Source organism: Taudactylus pleione, unplaced genomic scaffold (genome assembly GCF_031769625.1).
Source record: "Taudactylus pleione unplaced genomic scaffold, aTauple2 ptg000431l, whole genome shotgun sequence".
NCBI lineage: Eukaryota > Metazoa > Chordata > Amphibia > Anura > Myobatrachidae > Taudactylus > Taudactylus pleione.
Window position 1 is genome coordinate 2,528,878 of NW_028284833.1, and position 13,490 is coordinate 2,542,367.

Here is a 13,490-nt window from a genome sequence, read left to right on the forward strand (position 1 = left end):
AAGCATTCCATAGCTATAAACAAAGGCTGTTGTTATTCTCCCTTACTGTACTGTGTACAATATAATACAGCATACGCATGTGTGCAGGAAGGGAGATTGTATATAGAGACATTCTAATATAAAATAAATACACAATAGATAAGAAGTGACATGAAAATATATATGTGTCACATATATCCTTTGTATGGTGAGTTGTGATATTGTATCGATTGATTAAACATATCACTTGCAAGAGAGAAAAACGCTTTTGTAAAGTGCAATTTCAACTGGTTCTTACCGCTGGTAAATGAAAGTGTTACCACTTACTGTATACATAGTGGTGTCATGTAATCTAATGCACTGTGATAAGGATAGAAATGCAGATTTCAACAAGATACCTCTAATCCATCTCATGCTCACTTTAAAAAGGATTTATCTGAATCCCAGGAACACTGAGCAGCATGCAAACTACTGTATAACAAATGTATTTACCCCAAATAAAATACAATGCAGTGTGTCTGTATCACATTAGCTGTATTTGCACTGTAAAGAGGCCATTTTGTTGTTTGTAATTGACCTCCCTTTTGTAGAGCATATTAGGAACATACTAGTCCTTTAAATGCTGACACTGGCCTTTTTCTTATCATCATAAAGGTCATTTAAAATCCACCAATGTTTTAAGGCCACTGGTTGAGCCTTTATTCAATGTAGATTTAAGTTACTAACATTGGAGAATGTTAGCTGTATGAATGGGATGTGGTCCTAATCCCGACCGCGGGGATTACGGCGTTCAGAATGTCGACACTGGAATCCCGACACTTCTCAGAATACCAGCGACGGGATCCCGAAGGTAAGTTGTGGGGTCTGTCTGTCTGTCTATCTATCTATCTATCTATCTATCTATCTATCTATCTATCTATCTATCTATCTATCTATCTATCTATCTATCTATCTACTGTAGTTTATCTATCTATCTATCTATCTATCTATCTATCTATCTATCTATCTATCTATCTATCTATCTATCTACTGTAGTTATCTATCTATCTATCTATCTATCTATCTATCTATCTATCTATCTATCTATCTATCTATCTATCTATCTATCTATCTATCTATCTACTGTAGTTATCTATCTATCTATCTATCTATCTATCGATCTACTGTAGTTATCTATCTATCTATCTATCTATCTATCTATCTATCTATCTATCTATCTATCTATCTATCTATCTATCTATCTATCTATCTATCTACTGTAGTTATCTATCTATCTACTGTAGTTATCTATCTATCTATCTATCTATCTATCTATCTATCTATCTGTAATGTAAATAAATAGTTATATAATTTCTCTATCTATCTAATTATGTGGTACATATATCCAAAAGCAGAAAAAAACATAATCTGAGGTTGAATGAGTTCAAGGAGACCGAGCTGAATACTTGCACAATTTGAAGTAAAATGAATTTATCTCTGACTAGGCCATTAGAATAACAGTGCATGCCTTTCTCCATTTGCACTGCAGGCTCAGAATAAAAGTGGACAAGTTGGATACGTACCAGAAAAGTACATTGCCTATATTACTATTAATCAGAGAGTGGATGATTCTGTGCACAGCGGTCACACCGGAAGGCTTTCTGCAGACAAATCCCTCCCTGGTCTATCAGAACTGGAATGGTCGGATGCAACAGGTAGATTTCATTTATAGCTTATATGCATTTCATGGGGAGGTACTAAAGTGCTATAGAACCACAACTGCACTACATTGGGCTGTCTGATCTGTATTTAGGAGATGCACGTATAGCATTGGATGGTTACCATAGCATCATATGTTTCTGCCAGTCTAACTATTTGCAACTAAACTATTTGGAGATTGGTCACAAGGCAGCATGAATTCCCCACTTGTTAGTCCAATCCCACAACTAAAGTTGTGGTGGTCCAGTTCCTTTATGCAAATAAATGCAATAAACCTCCAGATAGGATTTTACAACAGAAAATAAATACTAAACAAAACAGTTTTCGTCCCATTTTATCAGAGATTGAAGCTGGGTACACACTATACAGTAATCGGGCCTGAGAGACGATGTCCGACCGTTCTTTCACAACAATTACCCGTGGCTGACTGTTTTGGATCGGCTCATCTGATCCGATTATCATAGCAGCAAATCAGGTGGTCTCCTGTGATCATTCTGATCTGAGTAAGCATTGACTAGTGTGTACACTAGATTCTACACTGACCAGGGCTGGATGTGGTGTTTATATGTTCTCCCCGTATTTGCTCACGGTTGCCTCTGGGTGCTTTGTGTAACTCACGAAATCCAGACATACTGATAGCATAATTGACTTCTGACAAAATGAACCCTAGTGCTGATGTGTAGGGCCGTAACAGGGCAATAATGTGCCCAGGGCCCGACCCGCAACCCACACATGTGATCTCATAATGTCACGATGAGGGGGCTGGCCATTGGGACCAGGAAGAAGCTGTGCACACGGAGCGGCCTATGGATTCGCCAGGCAGCTTTCTAGGCTGCAGGGTGCTGTTCCAGCCAAATACTGGTAGCACCACAGAGGAGGGGGCAGTGCTGATAGCGAGCCCAAAGCTCTGCGGGTCCACTCACACACACCAACATGCAGTCTTGCTTATGTGAATGATTAAATATTCTATGTAAAGCTCTGCACAATATGTATGGATATATGGATAAGGACTTTGCTAGCAGAACATTTTTAAGACTACAGGCTCCTTCAGGTGTCCTGGAGTGTCCTTACCTGCTGCCTATTATCAGACACACCTGCTGTATGTATGCCTGCCATCAACCAATCAGACGCCTGCTGTACATATGCCTGCCATCAACCAATCAGGTGCTGCCTATTATCAGGCACACCTGCTGTATGTATGTATGTCTGCCATCAACCATTCATTTTCAGTCTCATGGCAGTGTTTTCCAAACGCCACCATTACACTCCAGGTTTTATGGGTATCCATGATTGAGTACAGGCATGTGGATAAATCAAATTGACTGAGGTACTAATTAAGCCACCTGTGCTCAAGCATGGATATCCTTAAAACCTGGACTGTAATGGCAGCATTTGGGAACCTCTGCTCTAGGGCATTGTATCTCCAGTCTCATGGAGCTGCTATACCTGATTGTAGGATGTATTAGACAAACTGTTATCGTGTATAATAGATTACCATACAGCTGCTCTATCTGACCTCTTAGTATTGTTATTTCCAGTGTCCCTTGCTAGAGCCCTTTACGACTATGAAGGTCAGAGCGAAGAGGAGCTCACCTTTCCTGAAGGCTCCATAATCCAAGTTATCCGTAGAGAAGAAGGCGGAGTTGATGACGGCTTCTGGAAAGGGACATTCAATGGCCGAGTTGGAGTCTTTCCCTCTCTTGTTGTTGAAGAATTATCAGGGGATAATTTAGAGACAAACCAGGTCCGGCTTCCTTCTGCTGTATATGTTCAGCCAGTGACTGCTCACTGTTCCCCAGTTACTCCATGAGCCGTTCCCAACGGGGTCATTTCTAAATGCTCAGCGCATTCGTTTGGTTTTTATTTTGTCTCTTTACATTTTATAGAGAATCTCAGGTCCAAAATGTTCGCAAGTTGGTTGAAATACACTTTGCATGAAGAGGGAGCATTTGGAGGCAAAAGGGAGGAGATAGATGGATCGGTAGTTGGAGACAGTGGGCATCATTCAGCTTGGATCGCAAGTCTGCAATCGCACGCACCCGCACGTTGCGAAAATATGCAAATGAATGCGATCGCAGCACTATACCAAAGATGTCCATCAGCTTATAAAGCCACACACTTCCCCTTACATCCACAAATCGGAGAAAACCTCGGCAACATCAAGTAACCTCGGACCCATACGCAGAGTTGTGGTTGACTCACAACCTGCAAAGCTTCCTGTCCTGTCACCATACAGAGCTCTGGCTGCGTATGCCATCGCTGGGGCTTAATTATGCATGCCCCTGTAACGGCGCTCAAACGCACAGACACGCCTACGGTCCTTCGACCACCCCCAAACTGCACTTGCTGTCAATCATTTATCCGTGCCACTGCGTTCGCATTCGCAATCACAGCGGCCGGTTAGTGCATGCGCAGACAGCAAACACTGACTGGGTGTGTGAGAACGCAGACTTGAGATCCAAGCTGAATGAGGCCCAGTGTTAGGCTCAAGGGTAGGTTTTATAAGAATGGGGGTAATAAGGGCATGCTTGGATGCAGAAGGGACAGTGCCTGATGAGAGGAAGAGATTAAGGAGGTGGACAAGATGGGAACAGGCAGAAATAGAGAGGTAGCAAAGGAGGCGGGAAAGGGATAGGGTCAAGGGGTGAGGTGGAAGGGTGGGGGGGACCGGATGAGGGCCATGATTCCTCTACTGATACAGGGGAGAAAGATGTCAGTTGGTAAGATGAATGGGGAAAATGGCCAGGAATGGAGGGGTCTAGTGGGGGGCATGATGTCCTGACGTATGGAGTCAGTTTTAGATGTAGAGCAGGTAGAAAAGTCAATGGCAGAGAGTGTGGAGGGGGGAGGGGGCAAGGAGGGTGTAGGCAGAGGGGGGAGTTATAAGTGGCAAAGAGGCACTGGGGATTTGAGTACTGGGAGGAGATGAGGTTCTTGAAATATGATTGTTTGGAGAGGGACAGGGCAGCACTGTAGGATGAGAGCATCAGTTTGAAATGGAGGAAGTTTGCGTTAGAGCGCGACTTCCTCTACTGCTGCTCGGCGATTGCTGAACACTATAGCAGGTATCTGGAGCATTTGGAATGCCAGGGTTGAGGTATGGATCTGCGAGAGTGAGTAGTGATCACTGGAGCAAGAGAGTCCAGAGCAGAAGTAAGGGAGGCATTATATAGGGAAGTGGCCTGTTCAGGGCAGGAGAGAGAAGGAATAGGGGAGAGAAGACAATTGAGCAGGAATGATAAGGAAATGTGTAGATAGCCTCAATATTACACTTAGTAATGGTAGCCTTAGGAGGTAGAGGGGGGGGGGGATGAGTGAGTGAGTTAAAGAGGAGAAGGTGATAGTCAGAGAGGGCGAATGGGGAATTTGAGCAATCAATAATATCACAATGGTGAGTGAAAACCAGATCAAGTGAGTGGCCACTCGCATGGAAGGGTGAGGAGGTCCATTGGGAGAGACCAAATGATGATGTGAGGGTAAGGAGTTTAGAGGCAGAGGATTCTGTAGGGACATCGATTGGGATATTGAAGTCATCTAAGATAATAGAGGGAAGATCTGAAGAAATCTGGTGAAAATGAAAGAACCTGCAGCTTCCACTTACTGTATATTGCATTCCCCACATCTGTCTCTGCATTCCTCCAAACGGTGTATTCCAAAATATAAATAAAACCTCCTGTAGCTCTCAAATATATCCCCAGCAATATAAAAGCCATAAAAATGAAAAATAAAATCTTAAATATAGATAATGACAAAAATACATTTGAACATAAGCACAATGCATATGTTCTTCATTATCAATTATTGGGGGAGATGTATCGAACAGTGTAAAGAGTGGAGAATTTGCCCATAGCAACCATTCAGCTTCGAGGTAGGATTTATCAAGGACATTTTATAAAACGATAGGTAGTAGTTGATTGGTTGCTCTCGGCATCTCCACTGGTCTATTTCTCCTCAATTATAACTGCTGGATACATCTCCACCATAGTGCTGTATAGTCCATGTTCCTTTCTGCCACATTTCAGTAATATGGTGAGCGGGTACAGTGGCGTAACATCATCCCAGGTGCCCGGAGGCAAGATAAAAGTTGGTGCCCCCCACCCCACCCCCCAAATTAAAATGTACCTTCCCTCAGCACCTATGCCAGCCCCAGTTGCCGCCGCCCCCCTATGCAGTTCCTTTTATACAATGTCCCCCAGTCGTGGTCCCCCTATGCAGTGCCCGCCTATGTAGTGCCCCCCCAGTGATGGTCCCCCTATGCAGTGCCTCCAATAGTGGTCCCCCTATGCAGTACTTCCAGGAGTGGTCCCCCTATGCTGTGCCCCCAGTAGTAAGACCCCTGTAGTGCCCCCAATAGTAAGGCCCCTGTAGTGCCTCCAATAGTAAGGCCCCTGTAGTGCCCCCACATGATGCCCCAGTAGTAAGGCCCCTGTAATGCCCCCATATGATGCCCCCAGTAGTAATGCTGCTGTAGTGCCCCCACATGATGCCCCAGTAGTAAGGCCCCTGTAATGCCCCCAGTAGTAAGGCCCCTGTAATGTCCCCAGTAGTAAGCCCCCTGTAATGCCTCCAGTAGTAAGCCCCCTGTAATGCCTCCAGTAGTAAGCCCCCTGTAGTGCCCACAGTAGTAAGCCCTCTGTAGTGCCCCCAGTGGTAAGCCCCCTGTAATGCTCCCTGTAATAAGCCCCCTGTAGTGCCCCAGTAGTAAGCCCCTTGTAATGCCCCCAGTAGTAAGTGGCAGCCCCCCGTAGTTCCCCCACTGGAGGTGGAGCGCTGGTCAGCAGCGCTCCTTCTCCATGCAGCTCCTCAGCAGTGCCTGGAACGGCCGGATGACAATTGAGCCAGGTGCCCCCTTCAGGGCACTCCATTGTCTCCGGGAGTTCCGCCACTGAGCGGGTACAAAATGATAAATAACATAAAATTTGTTACATAATTTGTTGAGTTGATCCAAGATAAAGAATACAAATTCATTACCATGGTACAAACAAGTGCGTGTAACGGTGGTGTATTGTCACTTCACTTTAGTGATAAGTCATGTCACCATCTATAATGCAGATAAAGCGTAAAATACCCTTCTGGCAAATAATTGCATGACCTTAAAACATATTACCTATTTGTGGCAAAAATGTCATATGTATAGCCAGTCTTTATTTTGGGGGTGGTATGAAAGCTCTGAATGTCGCCAGACAGAATGTCGACATGGACGTTATGTTAACATGTAAAATGTTGACATTCACAAATGACGCCATGGTCAGAATGTCAGTGTTTAATGTGTAAACACCAGAATGTCGACATACCGTTTTATTTCTTATTTAATCCTAACTCTAACCCTAAATCTAGCCCTAATAATATGACAAAAATTTACTGTCGTCATTCTGGTGTTGACGCATTAAATATCAACATTTTGACCAGATGGATATTTGTGAATGTCGACCTAATGTCCTAGTCGACATTCTGACTGGTATCCTTTATTTTTACAAACCTCCTCTATTCGCTATGTGGCATCTTTTATTATGTGCTTTAGCAGGTGACACTGTGTTGCTTCTGGCTTTAACCATCGCTATGCTCAAGATAAAGCTGAGTTTTGTTCATTTCTTGCTGTGTTTATGTCCCTGTAGGATCTACTGTCACCAGCTCCACCCGCCTTCCTGCCCCCCATGCTTGATCCACTCTCCAGCCCGAGAGCCTCCCTACAGGGAACCGCGGCTTCAGAAACCGGTATTTCATGTTTTACAAGAAATCTTATTTGGGCTGGGCTGTGAAGCTGATCCTCGGCTGGGTCTTCGGGGGATTGCAGAGTATTTTGGCATTGCTTTGTATTGAAACAATCAATGTTATTTTATCTGTTCATTTTTCAGACTCCAGGCTAAATGGTTCAGGGAGCACTCAGAGCTCTCCACGCTTGAGACCAGTAAGTGTCTGCACAGACGGATGTACGATGATCACTTGTCTATCCTCTTTCTCTGCTGTCACTCATCTATCGATCCATCTGATCAGCCGATGACTTTGTGCCTGGTCACTGTCTGGCACCAAAGTAAGAATGTAAATAATCCTATCCCAGAAAATAAGGTCTCATGAGATAAAGGGATAGAGTGGACCCATATACAGGGGCATCACCTACTCTGCAGAAGGGTGTACACCCTTTTACACTCGATAAAAGAAAGGCCATTCTTCACCACCACTAGACCTTCTTAGATCGGGTTCAGGGCCTGATTCAGACCCGGTCGCAAGCGCTGAGCACTCGCAACGGGTCGATGGTGGCTCCGTTGTGCGCATGCGCGAGACCCAGATAGCGACTGGCAATCCGTCGCTCCGGGTCTCGCACCTAAGGGGGCGTGCTGTCGATGTTGAGTGACAGCATGCCCCCTTTGGTGGGAGGGCCGGGGGGGGTGGCTGCCCAGACGGAGGTGTTCCCATGGGAACGCCTACCGTTTGGGGCCAGCCCTACTGACATCACAAGTGATGTCAGTGGAGAGATTCCGGCTCCGTTAGAGCCGAAATCTCTCTGGGGCTTGCGGCAACGAGACCCTACCACAAGGGTCTCATCGCAAGCTCGATGGTCGCGATGGTCTTGACCATTGCAACCATCATCATGGCCGCTTGCTATAGCTGTTGGTGGTCACCCAGAGCTATGCGAGCGGCCAGGAGGCCGTTCTTAAAAAAAAAAAAAAAGGACCGGACCTGACACAGAGCGAGCCCTCTGTCAGAGCGTCTGGCTCTGAATCAGGGCCTCTGTCCCTATATGTATAATGGAACATTTTGGATCTTTCAAAAAGCTTCAAACATATACTGTAAGTGACACGTGTAGTACTGTCCGAATGTCCCTCCGGTGGTTAATAAAGATTTGACTTCTGCTATATTTTAGGAGAGAAAAAAAATGTGTGAATGAGTAATGGAGGCACTGGGAGCAGGATGGAGTTTGACCTTATGCTATTCCCACACTGCATAATTTCCGGAGCATCCACCGACATTCTCAACCAGGGGCAGAGTAGTTTAGTAATTTTTTAAAGATTGTGAAGCGGTCGTTTGCACTAAGGGGTATATTTACTAAAGTGTGGGTTTATAGAAGTAGAGTTGTTGCCCATTGCAACCAATCAGATTCTACTTATTATTTATCTAGCACCTTCTAGAAGATAATAGCTAGAATAGCTAGAATCTGATTGGCTGCTATAGGCAACATCTCCCATTCTAATTCTTGCTCTTTAGTAAATATACCCCTAATATTTTGCACTTTTGTTTGTTTTTAGTGAGGTGACAGAGACCCCCTACCACTGCTGAAACTAATAAGCCAAGCAGGCATTAAGGAGCCGCTTATCATGTTGTTAAATCTGAGCACCAAGTAGGGGTTGTGTTCGTCTGTCGCTGGCCACGCCCTCTCCCGACGAATCCACAACCCCAGCAACACGCTGTCATAACCATGTCCCCTTTGCCCATAGTAAAGCCCTTTCCAGCCAAGTCCACGCAGCACCACCCATGAATAAGCCCCAAGGCTGCACTGAGGAGACCTTGTCATGGGCAGAGTCGTGAAGACATGGCTAGAGGGGGCTCTACTATATGCTGAATGACAGCGATGTCACAGATGCCACGCCCTGCCATGGGAGTCCTGGACACCACCAGTGTGTGGACTCCAGACAGCGCTGGGTATGAGGCGGCATGCAGTCACTGTGCATGTTAGGTGCCAAGTGTACAGTATACACAACTATATTATTTCCATCAGTGGTTAGCTTTATAATATAAAAGATAGATAGAGAAACTATATAACTATTTATATATGCAGTGGGAGTCCTGGACACCACAGCACAGCTGATTTCCAGACTGTCCAGGGGACAGGAATGAGATAGATATGAGATCGATAGTATCTCCAATGAGTAGGAGGTGAAAAAAAGTGCAAAATCTTTATTTTGGGGTGTAAACGTAGGAAAAAGACTCAGAACCCCTAGGACAGCCTCCCAAAGGACAAATCAGCCAAAAAAAAAAAAAAAATGACCTCAGAAACCCCCCCCAAAAAAAGACATGTCATTTTTGGGCTGAAAAAGTAGGGGGACAAACATAAAAACTAGCGTTATAGACTTCTTGAGGGGCTGCAAGAATGGCTCTGGTGTTTTTGGGATTGCAGGTGCATGTAGCAGGTAGATTTTTCATGTTTTTTAAATGTTCTCTTTAGAGACATTTAAATATGTCTGCACCCATTTCCAAGTACCCCAAATTTGACTGGAGTACTTATTTTCACCAAAGCATACTACTTTATGGCATTTTTCGCCACTTTTACAAAGACGCTAATAGCAAGCTATTTACACAACTTAAGTGCCCAAAATAGTTATATTAGGGCTCTTAGTACACATCTATATTGATTTCTTACGTTAGTGCATCTTTTTTTGGGGTACAGACTGATTTCCCCAATTCTTTAATTACTTTCCGCCTTATCCATATTCGCTGCTTTCTGTTTACGCCTGTTTTGGAATTGAATTAGGCGAAAAGCGGAGACGCGCACGGAAAGATTCGCCTCTGAAACAGGCGAATGAGGCGGAAAGTCGGCCAGGCAAAACTTTGCCGACTTTTCGCCTGTAATTGAATACGTGGCTATGTATGCACGTTTAAAGCCTATAATAGAACATGGCAAAAGACAGTAACTAGCATTCACTAACAGTAACTAGCATGGGGTAACTACTACAATAAAATACATAAACAAGGTATACAAAAATATATTGAAATATAGTTCTTCCACGCACATGTGGTTCCTTAGTGAATTACATAAATAACATACACGCATGCGCAGTTTGGTAAAAGTCGCCAGATGCAGCTGTATTCTGCGACTTCAGGATTTAGGCCCAAAGTCGGCTATGGCGGAGATAGAAGAGAGTGTCCCTGGGATTTCTGGCAAGATGTCATAGAAATGTTCTTTTTGCCACCCTCCCACAGATCATGCACGAGGCTTCACTATTAAGTGGAAGATTGTTTTCAAATATTTTAGACCTCACTGCTAGGTCTGGCACAAGCTTAGCGTAGTGCAGTATTTAATGACATCATGGTGGCCACACAGGAATCCATGTCAGTGCCTTAGCACATTTCTATGAAGAATCTATGGAATGATGTAAAACTCGCAGTTCACCAGTGGTTCTAACAGAACTTTGGTATTATGTCCCCAATTCAAACCTCAGGCCTGGTACTGCTTTTATTAGACAGAGTATTCTGTGTTGGCTACAACAAACGTCCATTTTAAATCCATAATGTAAGAATTAAAATGTGAATGGAAGAAAGTTGTTACATTGCTCCAGTTCCTTCCTATCAGTTGTGTGTAGGATGTAATCACCATATTAAGACACTTTGTTTCTGTTTCCTTTTATTATTTTGGAAGTTTCCTGTGGTTACAAGCGCTGTGACAGTTACATTTTATATTGGGTCATGTCACGGTTTAGGTTTAGCAATGATTACATTTTAATTATTCCAGTTTTTTTAAGAATTCATACTTTCAATCATTATTTTAGTGTAGCTTAGTTGACTTATGATGAAATACAAAGTCCTGCGTACCCGTGGTGTATTAATCCTATTATCTGTTGGGTCCACCAGGAGGTCCAGTTCTGCCCTCCCTTCTGTCCCTTCCCACTGACCGTCCCTGCCCTAGTTGTAGTGGGTAAGTGGTAATATCAGAGAGGAGAGCAGCGCTGGGCTGGCAGAACTTTGAGGGTACCAGGCAATTTTACAAAATGTTAAGCTTTGATAACTTGTCAAATGTAATAAAATCTTTAATTTTACAGATGCGAGCGGCGCCTCCACCCCCAACAAAGGGAACAGAGAGTGGACCAGCAGATCCATAATTTGAAAGCTTAGGACTTGAACCCTGCATGTCTTTATAACGCAAAAACTCTCAACAATATCACAATCCCGTCTGCATAAAGCGTGGAAGGTTTGTAGATGAGGAACTTGCTGGACCAGAGCACAGTGCACGCCTGTATCTACAGATGACCTGTGCCACTATAGTGCACACCTGTATCTACAGATGACCTGTGTCACTGTGGTGCACAGCTGTATCTACAGATGACCTGTGTCACTATGGTGCACACCTGTATCTACAGATGACCTGTCTCACTGTGGTGCACACCTGTATCTACAGATGACCTGTGTCACTGTGGTGCACACCTGTCCTACAGATGACCTGTGTCACTGTGGTGCACACCTGTCCTACAGATGACCCGGGTCACTATGGTGCACACATGTGTATATACAGATGACCCGTATCACTATGGTGCACACATGTATATACAGATGATCTGTGTCACTATGGTTCACACCTGTATATACAGATGACCTGTGTCACTATGGTTCACACCTGTATATACAGATGACCTGTGTCACTATGGTTCACACCTGTATATACAGATGACCCGGGTCACTATGGTGCACACATGTATATACAGATGACCCGTATCACTATGGTGCACACATGTATATACAGATGATCTGTGTCACTATGGTTCACACCTGTATATACAGATGACCCGGGTCACTATGGTGCACACCTGTATATACAGATGACCTGTGTCACTCGTGGCTGCTGCTGGCTGGTGGAAAGAGCGACTACCATAGGTCATTCAACAGCAAACTTGCAAAAACAAGAGCACATTCTGCACAGAGACATGGGGGCAAATATAATAGAGTGCGGAGACCTGACTTCAGCGAGTCCCATGCGAGACTGCCTGATGTTTTCAAGTTGACGTTATTCAACAGGCAAAATCATCCTGGTTTTGCCTGTTAAATAACTGCAACTTTAAAACATCGGGCAGTCTCGCATGGGACTCGCTGAAGTCAGGTCTACGCCCTCTATTACATTTACCCCATGGTGTAAAATCCTCCGGGAGTGATTATTCCCAGGATGCTACAGGCATTACGTCTGAGGGGTGTGCGGCTTGTTCATAAGGTATAGAACAATTACAGGTAAGTGGTGGGTATATAACCCGTACAACATCAGTGATGAGCATCGACAGGTGAGATCACCTGACATAGTTAAGTGGAATCACAAATTTCAATAATGCCACATAACACTGTGCCACATACACGGATGAACGCCTGTGGCGACTGTAACAATCTGAAATTAATATATTGTAAATTAAAACCTTAGTAATTCCCACATATTGCTGTAGTAACTTATACTTATTAACTGTGATGCTTGGCACTTTGAATGACAGTTGTCATTGACTTTATTCTGCGTCAGTCGGTTAATATTCATTGAAGCTTAGTACTACAGTATCTATATAATAATTTGCTACGGTCTGTCCCATCCCCAACATGCATGTGCCCGAGTGGCTCCCACTGCTAGGGAGACAGGGGAGACTTAGCCTAGCAGGAGATAGGAGGAACTCATGTTACAGAGCAGAGGGAGGGGAGCATGGGACTGAGTGGGGGTATTACAGAGCTGGGGTGAGGGGTATGGTGGGACCGAGCAGGGAGGAGGCACAATACAGAGTGGGGGCGGCCATTACAGGGCAGAGGCAGAGGGGAGCAGTCGCAGGGCACTGAGGTGAACCTGGCACATGCTGGGTCTCTTTATAAGTATATAAATAAGTATATAAATAAGTATATAAATAAATATTGCACTAAAAAGGTTTCTGCCCCAATACTGGAATCAGTAATAACTATACTGTCATTTTGTGCTCAGGCTTTAATGTTAAGCCAGACTGGAATGAATTTCTGACCCATCTGGTTGTTCTAGTGAGGGGCATTGGCATTTTAAGAAGAGAATTGATATGTAAACTCTTTCAGTATGAACTGCAGTGCATGGCAGTATTGTACCATTCATTGGGCTCAACCATATGCAAATG

The 13,490-nt window shown here is 44.2% G+C and overlaps 1 protein-coding gene across 1 annotated transcript in view; it reads left to right on the top strand.

Annotated features, from left to right (window-relative positions):
- The window catches only part of FCHSD1 (FCH and double SH3 domains 1), a 120,445-nt gene extending 108,117 nt beyond the window's left edge, over positions 1–12,328 (top strand). Inside the window, exons 16-20 of the mRNA XM_088447396.1 lie at positions 1,508–1,673; positions 3,216–3,421; positions 7,293–7,392; positions 7,533–7,585; positions 11,430–12,328. Coding sequence (XP_088303522.1) covers positions 1,508–1,673; positions 3,216–3,421; positions 7,293–7,392; positions 7,533–7,585; positions 11,430–11,489 — 585 coding nt within the window. The 3' untranslated portion in view covers positions 11,490–12,328. The remainder of the gene's footprint in view (positions 1–1,507; positions 1,674–3,215; positions 3,422–7,292; positions 7,393–7,532; positions 7,586–11,429) is intronic.
- Positions 12,329–13,490: the final 1,162 nt, after the last annotated feature.